The sequence below is a fragment of the Salvelinus sp. IW2-2015 genome, linkage group LG25 (assembly GCF_002910315.2).
Source record: "Salvelinus sp. IW2-2015 linkage group LG25, ASM291031v2, whole genome shotgun sequence".
Taxonomy (NCBI): domain Eukaryota; kingdom Metazoa; phylum Chordata; class Actinopteri; order Salmoniformes; family Salmonidae; genus Salvelinus; species Salvelinus sp. IW2-2015.
In genome coordinates this window covers 16,565,025-16,578,334 of record NC_036865.1, presented here as the reverse complement: position 1 = coordinate 16,578,334, position 13,310 = coordinate 16,565,025, and the positions used below count along the sequence as shown (strand labels likewise).

General features: G+C 39.2%; 1 protein-coding gene across 1 annotated transcript; it reads right to left on the bottom strand.

The window, feature by feature from the left end:
- Positions 1-492: 492 nt before the first annotated feature.
- On the bottom strand, positions 493-5,961 carry LOC111951719 (transcription factor COE3-like). Its single transcript, XM_023969926.2, has 7 exons — positions 5,245-5,961; positions 4,833-4,989; positions 4,494-4,557; positions 4,170-4,225; positions 2,416-2,489; positions 665-733; positions 493-559 (listed from the first exon to the last, which is right to left on the bottom strand). Exons 1-7 carry the CDS (start codon positions 5,373-5,375, stop codon positions 493-495), a joined length of 618 nt encoding a protein of 205 aa, XP_023825694.1. The 5' UTR covers positions 5,376-5,961.
- Between the last annotated feature and the right edge of the window lie 7,349 nt (positions 5,962-13,310).

Below are 13,310 nucleotides of genomic sequence, written 5' to 3'. Positions count from 1 at the left end.
CATTAGCATTGCTGTCTCTCAGTACTCCATGGTGAGAATTACATGGGCTCAATGCTGAGGACAGTCCCTCCTACAGACACGGGGCACGCACATACGCACGCATATTCCCTTTTCAGCCGTGAGATAGAGGAGTCTGAATAACAGAAATACTTAATGTAAGGAATGTAAGTAGCCAATATGCAGTTTATGTTCACTGAATATGTTATCTGAATATCCAAAAACTCTAATATTTTTTTTCATACTGTAAACCTAAAGGTTGTGATAAAAATCACTGCCACAAACTCCTATTATATCACAACAGAGCCCTAACCACCTTTACTCACAACCGTAGCACTGGGTAATGACTACTTAAATAGACAACAAAATGGATGAGATACAAAAATCATGATAAACCCCTCGCTAATTAGACGAATACCCCGCGTGATGCACCTGTGATTGAACGCCCCTCTCCAGGTGGTGACCGCCCCTCTGAGCGCAAAGGAAAGACCTCCCTCACCTGCTCACAGAGCAATCAGCCACAGTTCCCGTAGAGTTGACCAGAAGGTTGGAGTCAACCCACCTGGGCACCCAAACACTGGGGAATTCTCACTCACTTCCCAACAGAGCTGAATCTAACACAGATCACAATCACAGCAGTATGAAGGAGACATGGAGCAGGGCCTACCTGTCGATGATCACAGGGTCTGACGGAGTCTCGTTCCTGTTGCCACAGCTCTTCTTATCACAACACCGGCTAGGGGAAGAAAGAGTGTGTTTGAGATCACCACAGTGGCTGTTACTGTTTATAAGACCATAGAGTAAATATTAGATCCTTCAAAATGTATGCCGCCTTCTAAGGCAACGCGTCATTGTGTTAAATTCAAACACAAAAAATAATAGAGAAATAGAGTACACTAAATCTATCCTGTCATGGATTCTGATGGATAATTAAAATGGCAAAAAACACATTTTGTGGTACAGCGTTTGCCTTAGCGCTGGAAAAGAGGGAAAGGAAAGTAGAAGGGGGATTGGGCCAGGAGGCAGGGGAGTCACTTTTCACAGCTTCAGCTTTTGTTTACCTCTAATTGCCAAGCTGCTATTTCTGGGGGAGATGCAAGATGCCACCCTCAACCAATATTTCTGCGGGGCATTTATCAATTATGGACTCAAAAGCACTAATCTATCCTCCACCACATGTTTCCACCATCTTTTCTCTAAACCTATAGTATACCTCCAGTTCTTTGATTGGAGATTGAATTAAACCTGAAATCAAACACAAATATACTGCTGCTTACCATTTGAAATGAAAATGTATACTTGTATAATGGCCACAGGTCTAAATGAGATGGATCAACGCCATATGGCAAGGGAAGAAAGATAATGCATTTTAAAAGCTACTGTGAGTTCATTCTATCATTCAAATCACATGATGTGTATTTTCCACAACATGCAGACAGGGATAGGTTGAGTGTATTTTACTCTAATACTGCGTATTAGTGCAACAATGTACTTAATGTTTTACCAGAGCAAAAAAAGATCAGAAGAATACTCTCATGGAGCAGGCCTATAGGCTACTTATAACCCCATGGCCTCTTTAATGATGATAGCCTTCAGTAAGTCTTATTACATTTTACAGACACACTTATGCAGAGCGAATTACAGGAGCAATTAGGGTTAAGTGCCTTGCTCAAGGGCACATCCACAGATGTTTCACCTAGTGGTCTCTGGGATTCGAACCAGCGAACTTTCGGTTATTGGCTCAACGCTATAGGCTACCTGCATCCCACTACAGAATACACTTTCTCTTTGACACTGACAGTAAAATTATATCTAGATCGCACCAAATTCCACGCGTCACAAATAAGTGATAAATGCATGTATAAAATGTTGTATGAGTGACGAGTTTAATTTTTTTTTTTTTAAGGCTAATCATTCTCAGTTCTCGGTCGGTGCACTTGCTCTCAAAAAACTTTAACAATGCGCCGGTGCAACAAAAGAAAGGTTAACCGATTGTATCCGAATTGAGTAACTTCTCACAAAGCTCACGGTGAGCTCAACAATAACAACAAAATACGTTTTTCATTTTAGTATCAATGACACCGTTGAATAGCAGAGGAACATGACACATGAGACCTTGGATTTGCGTGGTTAAATGACGTTAAAAAGCTCGCTGGTCACTGATGATAGGTGGGATCAACCAAGACTTGACTCCATGTTTTGAGGCGCAGACTCGCTGGCATCAGACTAATAGATTCACTAAGAGGCCCTGTAGGCTACAACTAGCCGGGTACCAGTCTGTTTGTATTCCACTCCTCGTAGGCCTACTCCGTGTCATATGCCAATACAATAAACAAGTATGGGGAGAAAATATATAAATGTATAACTCTGTACTTCTTCAACAACTTTGAGTTTGTGGAGAAAAAAAGCAACACTTACCTGCACATAATTTCGTGTGTAAGAAGACATCTGCACATTTCAGGGTTTTTGTCTTGACCCTCATATATAATCGCCTTTGGAAAAATTAAAGACACAAATGTGTAGTCTACATTAAATATCTGAATACATGAGCCACTGTATATAATCAACTTTACAGTAGCCTAAATATAAACGGCATTATGTTTCATGGTTAATGCCGTAATCAAAAACAATTGAGTCCAAAAAACAACTAGGCTATATTGTTATTGGTGAAAAAAAACACCAAGTGTAATGTTGCAAAGGCACGAAAATGATAACATGTTACAATGTCTGTCAAATGATAATAGCAGATAATAATACGTATTATCATTGTAAGTATTAGTATTATTATATATTTTTGTAATAACATATTAGCCTATGTGAGTAAGCTTTATATGGGAAGTTTCAATGAAGTGTCATCAATATGGTTATAATCTGTGGATATTTGGGGGAAAGTGTTAATGGGCAATCTGTTGTTTATTTTGAGCTGCTAACAATGATCTTTCCGTGGATAGAAAGCGGTGTCTGGCGGTACGGTTGAGTAATTTTTAAGCATTGGCTGAAACAGATGGTGTGCAGCTATCAGTTGTGCCGCTCTCGCTCCCTCGGTTCCTCCCTCCCTCTATTTTGAAGAGAGACACTTTGCTCCCCTTTAGTGAACTAGGCTACCTGGCATATTATACGGCACTGTAACTTGCCATATTTTCAGTATAGCACTTGCTTATTAAATGAAGACATTTTGAATTAAACGTGGGGCCTATATGATTAGGAGGAAAAAATACACAATTAAACACTTACACATGTTGACGTCATATTCTTACTGGGATTGAACCCCACTTTACTTCTTTGATGGCTCTGTTTTTATTTGTTGAGCACTGTGCGATTATCTATATTGATTTGATTTATGTCGCCATTTGCAGCTACAGAAACAGAGAAATCCATAAACTGCTTGTTCTGCGTCATTGATTCGGATCATTCGCAGAGGAATTTTCCCTCTGAGTGGTGGAAGCTTTAACGGCTCTATTCAGATGATCTGCTGTAACCCTCGGTAAATTAGTAGTAATAACAACCACCATGGTTGAAAAATATCAGATAAGGTCTCTTACAGATGTGTAGTTACCTTAATGTAAGGAGATTAGGGGTGTAATTTCGAGAATTCTTATAAGAATGGAAATGCTTTAGCTATACGAGCTATTTCAGAATCTCTTTCCAAACATTAGGCCTAGTTATGTTTAGCCTAATATGGGTCAAGCCTAGCAACATGCCTAAAAGTCACAGACTAGAAAAAGGGACTCAACAAGTAAACATGACTTGGGCCTACTTGTAACTCCAACACAATAAAATAGCCTACTTTATTACACAATAGCCTATGATATCTCATATGTAAACAAAAAACGTTTATGTATTATTCTATTGATACACTTTATCCGTATCGGCAGAAAGCACCAGCATTACAAACCATCAATTTATATTGTATAGGCACACAATTGTAGGCTAAGCTTATGGTAACTTAGTGCTTGATTAATTCTTACTTAAGAGTTGCGCAAAAACATGCTATATGTCTGTCTACACGCTGTCTATAATGCAATTTCAGTCAATGCATGATTGCATAAAGAAAACGCTCTCGTGAATAGGCCTAGCCTATAGTATGCATGCGTGAAGAATGCAGGTGAAGTTTAGAAGCAGTCTCTAGCGTAAGCAAGCTGTATGAATATATGAGTAACAGTAGCTTATACCTGCTTCGTCATGGAATCGATTAACCGTATGAAAATATCCTGTTCTGTTCTGACGCCTGGGGGAACAAATATGCCAAGTTAAGACAGAGGTAGGGCTGTATAGGCTATGAGATGTACATTTGATGACCAAAACAATTATTTGTTTGTTTTTAACCGAGACAATTTCTAAAACTATAATCTTCATAATACATCATTTTACCTGTAAATATAAATAATTATTTAGCAAATAAATTATTTGTAAATTATTATTATCCTTATTATTATTTTTTATAGCCTTTATCTTTTGGGTGATACTGAATTGATGAAAATAATTGTTTCACTCACCATTGCTGTACAACAACTGTACTTTGTAAATGATCCCATTGTTCGTTTTTTCACCGTTTGGTTCCTGAAAACAATCAACAATGAGATGATGGTGAGTTGAAAATAAAGCATCTATCTATATATCTAACTGTCTGATATTTCATCATTTAAAATGTATAATTTGTCAAAAATAAGATTTAGCTCTGACAACCACTCTCCTGTCATCGACGAATGGGGTTAAAAACGTCGATATTGCACGTGACCTGCCTTACTGACCCACACACATCTCTAAATACATCAAGTTAATTTCAAAGTACAGATTATGAAATTCAGTAAATTATATTCTCATGAAGCGCTTACTTTATCTTTCTCCACAAAGTCCACATAAGCTGTTCTTTCAATCTCAACGGGTTGACCCTGTCTGTCGTACAGTGCCAGGACGAAATGGAAAAAATTGGATTTTCTGAGGTTGGAAGGCGGCTGCTTTTCATAGTGTGCCCGCGCCAAGCCAACACCGCTGCGGGGAGAAAACAAGAGACCATATCGGTTAAGTATCAGACACGGGGGATAGATGATGGAGCTGATGAAAACAGTGAAGACGTGGAAGCACGTTAGAGTACGAGAGATTTCTTGATTTGTTACAATAAGGGTAATATGATGTAATGAAAGAGAGGAGAGTCGAAGGGGGGCATTGGGAGACGGTAATTGATACAGGGTAGTGAGGGTCGATATGAAAAATGCGTGAGAAAATCAGATGATTTGGCATGCGTACCTTTGGGCGGCTGTGTTCGCATCAACCACCCCAGCTGTGTGCATCCATGAGCGGACTGAATTCAGCCCACCCAGCGGTTCCTCCTTCATCGTTGTCCCACCCCGCGATATAGTTTCCTGAATCCCGAACATTTAGAACAATTTACGTGCAATGAGCCTCCTGTGAAATTGGGTAAATAAACGTCCAAAAGTGTTATCCTTGAGGGTTTACGGGATGTCGTAAGTGCGGTATCAGCCTTGCAAGGTGAAAAAACCCGGTCCTCAGGTCTCGCCTCCCTCTTCAGTCCGTCCTGGGTTGCAGCGATGTGAACAATTCTCAAAGTACTCTACTTAGTTGGTGTGGTATCCACAGACCGGAAAAGTGACTTGTTCAACAGACTATGATTTTTTTAGGCTATTGTTCCTTCTTTTTGTTATGCTTATTGACAAAAAAAATTCGATGGTTGTTGTGTGTGGATGATGCTCTCAAAGTAGCGACATCCCTGAAGCACCACATCCAAAACCTTCAGGACACTGTTGAATAAACCACTCCTGAAATGGAAAGGTGCTGCTTCACCAAAAGACAAACACACGCAGAAGCTGATCACCGTGGAGGTGTTCCCGGTACGCAGGAGAGGTGGATAAGGGGCCTTTCGCGTCGTGCAGGATGGATGGGAACATGCAAAACTAAGCCCTCTTTCCCCGAGGACTGAAATCTTTCCCGGGAGCCAAAACTCTAAACCCACGGGAGAGGCTCAGTCAGAATATGACGCTCATGGGGCGTAGCTTTTACCATATATGGAGCTCTGACGGTTCCTGTCATGCTTTGGCGCTATACTCTACGAGTATAGCCTAGAAGCAACCTGAGAACACTCGCTCTACTTTCCTCTTGCAATGTGGTGAGTTGATTTTTTTTTCAATGATATGAATCCAACGAGGTGTGACCGTCACACAACATCCATTCACTATATTAAAAAGCTATTCCTGTAATGGTCATTTGTCTATTGTGAACGCTTGCTTAAATTATGGTACATTATATTTTTCAGAAGATTTGTAATTAAGCATTTTCATGTTTTAATTAGGGTATTTAATTGGGAGTATTATGACACATACGATTGACATGGCCGGCAGTGAATTCACTAATGAGTGCTAAGCTAACGAAAATATTTAATAGGCCCATATGTTAGGCCTACATAAATCATGTTTTAGATTAAAATATTGAAATTCGTGTCATATCTTTGTTTAATCTCAAATGTAGCCTATATTTAATCGAAAACGACATCGACTAAGAATCTCGAATAAGGCCGAGTAGGTAAACTGACTGTGTTTTAATTAATCTACTGCGACGCAGATATTAAAAGTTTTTATCAAACAAAATGACAAGAATAATGAAAGTGGATAATGAGTTTGGGAAATTACCACCACTCATTTAGGGTATGTTCCAAATGATATTATGAATCAGGAAAACATAATGAGTGCAATTTCATTCCATTTATATTCCCTGACCTCTAATGTAAACAAGATCCAGATTGCCTTGTATTAAACATTATCGGGGACAATAAGGTGTCGTGTCTTATTTTCATCTCGTGACAGTAGGCGTCATAAGTAGTATAATGTTTTGATTAATTGGGGGAGAGCCAATGTCCGAGCCATGGCTTCAGAAAACCCTTATTGAGGGTGAATATTTGAAGGAGGGGGGAGGGAATGGGGGAGGAGAGAGGAAGAGATGTATCCTCAGCAATCTATCTGGTGTTGAGGGTTAATAGCTGCTGCCAAAGATAAGTGAATAATAAGCTGTTGCTTTCACCTCTTTCAAGATCTATTGCCTTATTGCCACTCCGCATAATAAGATATATATCCTTATACATGCGTTAAAATTAAATGTTTTAAAATGTATGGACAGTACATATTTTGATCAGACAAGCAAGTAAATGCACATTTACCAGTTAATATTTTAATTTTTTACTGTCATTCTTCTATGAACACAAATATAAAACAGGCTGGGGAGCAGAACGGAGCAAATTTGTCTGTTCATTTCAGATTGCCAACCTATCTTTCTTTACAGAACTTTGACCTAGCCATACTGTTTTTTTTAACATGGCTTCAGTCGTTTATTAGAACTTAACCCCTAATTACACGCACCAATTCGATTTAAATCTGATTATCAAATTAGGAGACTTTGAGACAAATCCTCTTAGATCTGATACTGTTGACTTGAGAGGGAAAATGGATCTCCACACCCGTCACGTAGGTAACGATGCTGTCCTGAAAGGGGGCTTTAAACCGTATTTGACAACAAATGCAGCTGCCCCGCTATTTCAGAAGATATTAGAGGAAAATGAATGCAAATCTGTGTTCAGAAGCCATCTGGACGTGGCGAGAGGCAGTCAGCTGCTCCACACACAGGCGAGGAGCCTGAATCCGTCTCGGCTCATTCTCCGGGATCATCTGCATGGTGGGCATACAGCGTGGAAAATGCACTCGCCATCATTTGGAGAATATTACAATCACACGTTCCAAATAAAATGATGTTGTTTGTTGATCTCCCATTTGATAACACTGCACGTTTACGGATGAAGAATCTGATATGTATTATTGATCTATTATTTATATCAATCAATTGGTCTTAATCAACTTGCCACATAGGCTACAACTATTTTCTTAATCGAAAAAAGTTATTTGTAGCATATATGGGCCTACCACATTGAACGTAAGTGAAAACAAGATTCCTGGAAGTGCATCAGTTGTTTGCTCCCAAGCATCTTCATCATGGCCTATATTTTTGATCATATTGAAATTCTCATTTAAAAAATATATATTATTAGATTACCAAAAACTAACATGGTGATGAGGCTGAATTTCTTCAGATCATTGGCGCGTGGCTCTTTTGTGCCTTGTGACTAAGACCTCCCGTCTCGAAGGAACGAGTCTCCACAGTATTGATGGTGACGTCTTCTTTTTTGTACGAATATACGGGGCCAGGCCCTCATGATCTCCGTAAATTTGCATGTAAATGGCGACATCAGCCGATGCGCATGCCACAGGCCAGAGGGCCTCCCAGATGTCAAGGCAAAGTCAATCAGACGCCCGCTGCCCAGCTGTCCTGAAGTCTATGGACTTTAGGAAAACAATTATAATCACAATCATTGATTAGACATCATGTTTTAACTTTATTGATTCACGGATAAGCCACTTTTGTGAACTTTCAGCGTTTTAATGATAAAAAATGAATATAGGCCTAATGCACATTTACAAAAGCCATGCACTATTTTGTGATCTAAAAGCCTAGTGTCAAATATAGTAAACAACCCACGTATGAATTTGATTCGAAAGATAAATATAGTCTAAGCAAAATTCGCATTTATTTTACAAAAAATGTGTGTCTTTATCAACTGGTTTCTGAATGTGAAATAGAAAATTCGTTTCAGAGTTGCAAGGAGTTCACACATCGGCCTGTTCTTTATTGCTGTATTGGCTAAATAGGTCATACGAATCAAACTCTTTATAGAAATGTCACTTGTAACATAATTATTTGCCTTAGATTGTGTAGACTTCATGTAGCCTATAGACCAACTGTTTAAAAGTCAATCTGATATGACACAAATGAGTAACATAGGCAGATATCATAATAAAAACGTAAATACAATATTATGAAAGACAAGGAAAAATGTACTCATAAAAAAATACATTGAATGGCATAACGAAAAACGCATTGGGTCTACATCTAGGCATACATTTCAGACATTTGAAAACCACATTCTGAGCCGTTTCCCCAAATGTTTTAAATAATTAGTTTAGCATAACAACAACAAGTATTGGCTATGCAGCATTTTACAGAGAAATTAGAGGAACATAGACTGAGTGTACAACAAATTAGGAACATCTTCCTAATATTGAGTTGCACCCAATTTTGCCCTCAGAACAGCCTCAATTCGCCGGGGCGTGGACTCTACAAGGTGTCGAAAGCGTTCCACAGGGATGCTGGCCCATGTTGACTCCAATGCTTTGCACAGTTTTCTCAAGTTTGCTGGATGTCCTTTGGGTGCTGGACTATTGTTGATACACACGGGAAACTGTTGAGCGTGAAACTGCGTTGCAGTTCTTGACACACTCAAACCAGTGCGCCTGACACCTCCGAATCAAATCAAATCAAATCCTACTACCATACCCCGTTTAAAGGCACTTCAATCTTTTGTCTTGCTCATTGGCCCTCTGAATGGCACACACAATCAATGTCTCAATTGTCTCAAGGCTTAAAAAAACGTATTTAACCTGTTTCCTCTGCTTCATATACACTGAATGAAGTGGATTTAACAAGTGACCTCAATAAATTATCATAGCTTTCACCTGGATTCACCTGGTCAGTCATTGTTATGTTCCTAATGTTTTGTACACTCAGTGTATCTGAAGTCACATGTGGAGACGCAAAAGGAGTTGATAGACAGCGCCCCTCGTTGGTTAAAATAGAGACATTCTGTCGATTGGGGGCATCTGTTCTCCTCAGTGATGAAATTAATCGAATATACATTTTTTCACGCCAACAGAATGAGAAGAGTTTGAACCAATGGTCCCGGGCAATTGTATGCAAAAGAAGATGGATTCGATTACATTATTTGTAGGCCTAATAGTCTTTCTTTGAGTAGCCTACAAACTATTGCCCGTACCTGTTTACTACTGAAAATGGAGGCATATATAAGGGGAGTTTATTTCAACACCCCAAAATATTTGAGAATTTTATTTCACAACGCGAAAACATGGGCTTTATTCATGAGCGTAAAATGTGCACTGCGAGTTTGATTGAATCTAAAATCTGAGCAATTTATTGAGACGATTTAAGTGTAAAATGTATTATTATTATTATTATTATTATTATTATATAGCATTTTACAGTGATACAGCGAGTTCACATTTTCGTCACCAACTTGAGTGAGAGTTGTCTTGTTAATTGTATGCAATGGTGAGTTCTGTCAAGGGCATTGGCCGCGCACACAATTTGCATTTCCATTCTGCTGGAAATGATGAGAGTTGCTGCGCGGTTAGAGCCTCGCGGCGCAGTCTGCGGGCAATTCACATTTTAAAACGGCGAGATAAATTAAATAAGAAACCGAGACCACTTCAGGGCTATTAACATCTAAAATATCCCCTGGAAATTGAGGCCAAAAAAAACAACATGACCATTCCCCATTTACACCGTTCTAAAATCCCTTGTAAAATCCCCATCACTAGAAGTATATGCCTAGGCCCTACATCTGAAATTGTCACACAACAAAGTTGACCTTTCAGTTATTTCGATTTCTTTATAAAGAGTAATGAATATGATATAGGTACCAGCCTACTTCAAATCTGTTTTTAATCATCTGCAATAAACAATGAAAAACTCAGACTTAACCATTTTACATGGCAATAGTAACTGCCATTGCCAATCGAGAACATGTAAATAAATGCATGCCAGCAAATAATTTACAGTCCTCACGCCAAAGAGATGCTGCCATGTATTGATAGTGTTCCCTCTTTGAATCTAGAGATCTTTGTTTCGCTCATTGAGCCACTTGATTGACTAGCTGTTCTACGGTGATATTGCCCCACCTACAGGAGTCTGCGAAATTGTCAAGGATTTTAGGAAGGAATTGAGAGTTTTCAGGGAAGATTCTTACGGCACTCTATGAACGCTCATAATAGGAGTGTATTCGGGTACTCTCTTTATCACCAGACCAGGGCCTCCTTTCCTAGTTGCGATGTAACTTAAACATTACGATGATTGTACTAGTTGCATCATTATTTACGAGCCAACTTTTTAAGTGTTGTACCAATATTGGAACACCAATATACCAAACCATGTACCAATATTGATCGGATTGAAAGAAAAGCAACGCTGCTCTCGGATCAGCCTCTCTACTCAAATCTTACTTTAACATAATTATTTCACAATACTGACGATGGATCAGCTCCTAGAGAGATATTACCACATATGGCTGGAAATATTCAAGCGGCTTATTATAACGCTTACCCAATGAATGCACTAAATCACCGATTTGGCACATCATTGAGCACGTTAGGCTACACATCATTAAGTATATTGAGACAAATTACAGACAGTAGCCTACAAGAAACAAAATAGAACTCAATTGATTGAACATGAGATGTATTTCAATATGATTGAAATTGGCCAATAGCCTAGGCCTGCTGTTGATATTTTAATGCAGCCATCTCGGTTTTTATTTTTACAAGTCGCTTGTTTGTTTTAATTGCAAAGACATCGGCAACTTTGTATATTTGTAGTCAACTTTGTTCTGAAGTTATCAGCAGTCACATTGAAATGGATAAACCATTTGTTTCTGTGTATAAAGTGACGCAGGAGGGCAAGAAGCGTCTAACAAAGCCCTTAGCTGTTCTACAAGTGGTATGAAGCAGGCGTTAGGAGCGTTTTCAAGAGCAACGTTAAATTCAAGGCTTTTGGGAAACAGCTCAGAGATTAAAAGATGCTCCTATGAAGGTTTTAACGATTAATTTAGCCTTAAGATGCTTTTGGGGAACCATACCATATAGACTAGACTTAACATAGTAGCTTAAAGTAAATCTGGGACACTCAAATTAGTATATGTCACATAAAATAGGTTACTTAACCCCTTTAACCTAACTCCCAACCCCTTGCCTAGCTAACGTTAGCCACCTAGCTAACGCTAGCTGCAACACATTGGAATTCATAACATATCATGTTTTGCAAGATTGTAACATATTTTGTACGAATTGCAATTCGTAACATATCATGCGAAATGGATGATGGAATCCACAAATTAATACATACCATACAAAGCGTAACATATCATACTAACTGGAGTGTCCCGGATTTACATTCACTATGTTACCTCTACCCCTGAGTCCAGGAAGCTATTCATGCTTGTTTGGGAAACACTCTTAAAAAGTTAGCACATAAATAAAAATGCAACTGGTACAATCATCGAAATGCTTAAGTTAAAGTGCAATTGGGAAAGGAGACCCTGGATCACACATAAATGTTCAAAGGTTTTTAAGAGCAACGTTACTAACTAAGGCTCTGGGAAACAGATCGGATACTAAAGATACATCTTAAAATTGTTCTCGTGATGATCTTAACGTTACGATGGCTGTGGGAAACAAGGCCCAGGGTCATGTCGATACTGATAAGAAGAAAGAAAAGCAGCGCTGCTCTCAGATCAGCTTCCTCCATTCAAATCTTACCTTAACATTATAATTATTCCACAATACTGACAATGAATCAGCTCCTAGAGAGATATTACCACCTATGGCTCCAAATGGGCTATTCAGTCGGTTTATTATACTTACCCAATAATAATGCACTAACTCACAGATGGGGAACATCATTGTGTGTGTGTGTGGGGGGGGGGGGCGGGGTCCAGGCGAGGGGAATCCTCCCCGTAAACAGCTAACATGCTGACCAGACCTGGCACGTCGCATGCGCGAGCGTCGCAAAATAAATGTAGAAATCCATGTTATTCAATTATTGCACCCACACTGCTTGTGGCGCCAACGAGCTCTGCGACACCAAGGGCTAAAATAGAAGTCGTTCCTATTTCTGACGCAGATCACGCTGAAAGTCCTGCCTCTCCCATCTCCTCATTGGTTTATAGAAGCAGGTACCCACGTGCCATCTCCTCATTGGTTATACCCACGTGGGTGATTGAAAGACGAACTTTGTTGCCGGTTGTCCTGGTAATACAATAAAAGTTTAGATGGATCACCATATAAGTTCAAAGATGAAAAAGCCTGGAAGGAGGAGAGATGACTARAAACGATTCGGTTGGCCGTTTTATGTGTGGATTAATTGTCGGAGTAGTGGTCCTTGTGCATTTCAGGTAAAATAACAACTCAACGTTTATATCCCAGGACAAATTAGCTAGCAACAGCAAGCTAGCTAAATAGGACAAATTAACGTTAGCTAGCAAGTGCAAGCTAGCTAGCTAAATTGCCATACATGTTTAATGCTTTTCGACATGTCCCCTAATTAATGTCATTGGTTCAGAGTTTGTTTTGATATTTTAACCTGCATGTCGTGATCGCGTTTGGTGTGGGGAGGCAAAATAAATTTAT

Bases quoted from the DNA above. Each gene is read 5' to 3' on its own strand.
- LOC111951719 (XM_023969926.2), bottom strand. From the start codon at position 5,375: ATGTTCGGGATTCAGGAAACTATATCGCGGGGTGGGACAACGATGAAG. The intron at 4,990-5,244 runs GTACGCATGCCA...TTCTCCCCGCAG, and splicing joins GCGAACACAGCCGCCCAAAG to CGGTGTTGGCTTGGCGCGGG. The intron at 734-2,415 runs GTAAGTGTTGCT...TTCTTCCCCTAG, and splicing joins ACACACGAAATTATGTGCAG to CCGGTGTTGTGATAAGAAGA.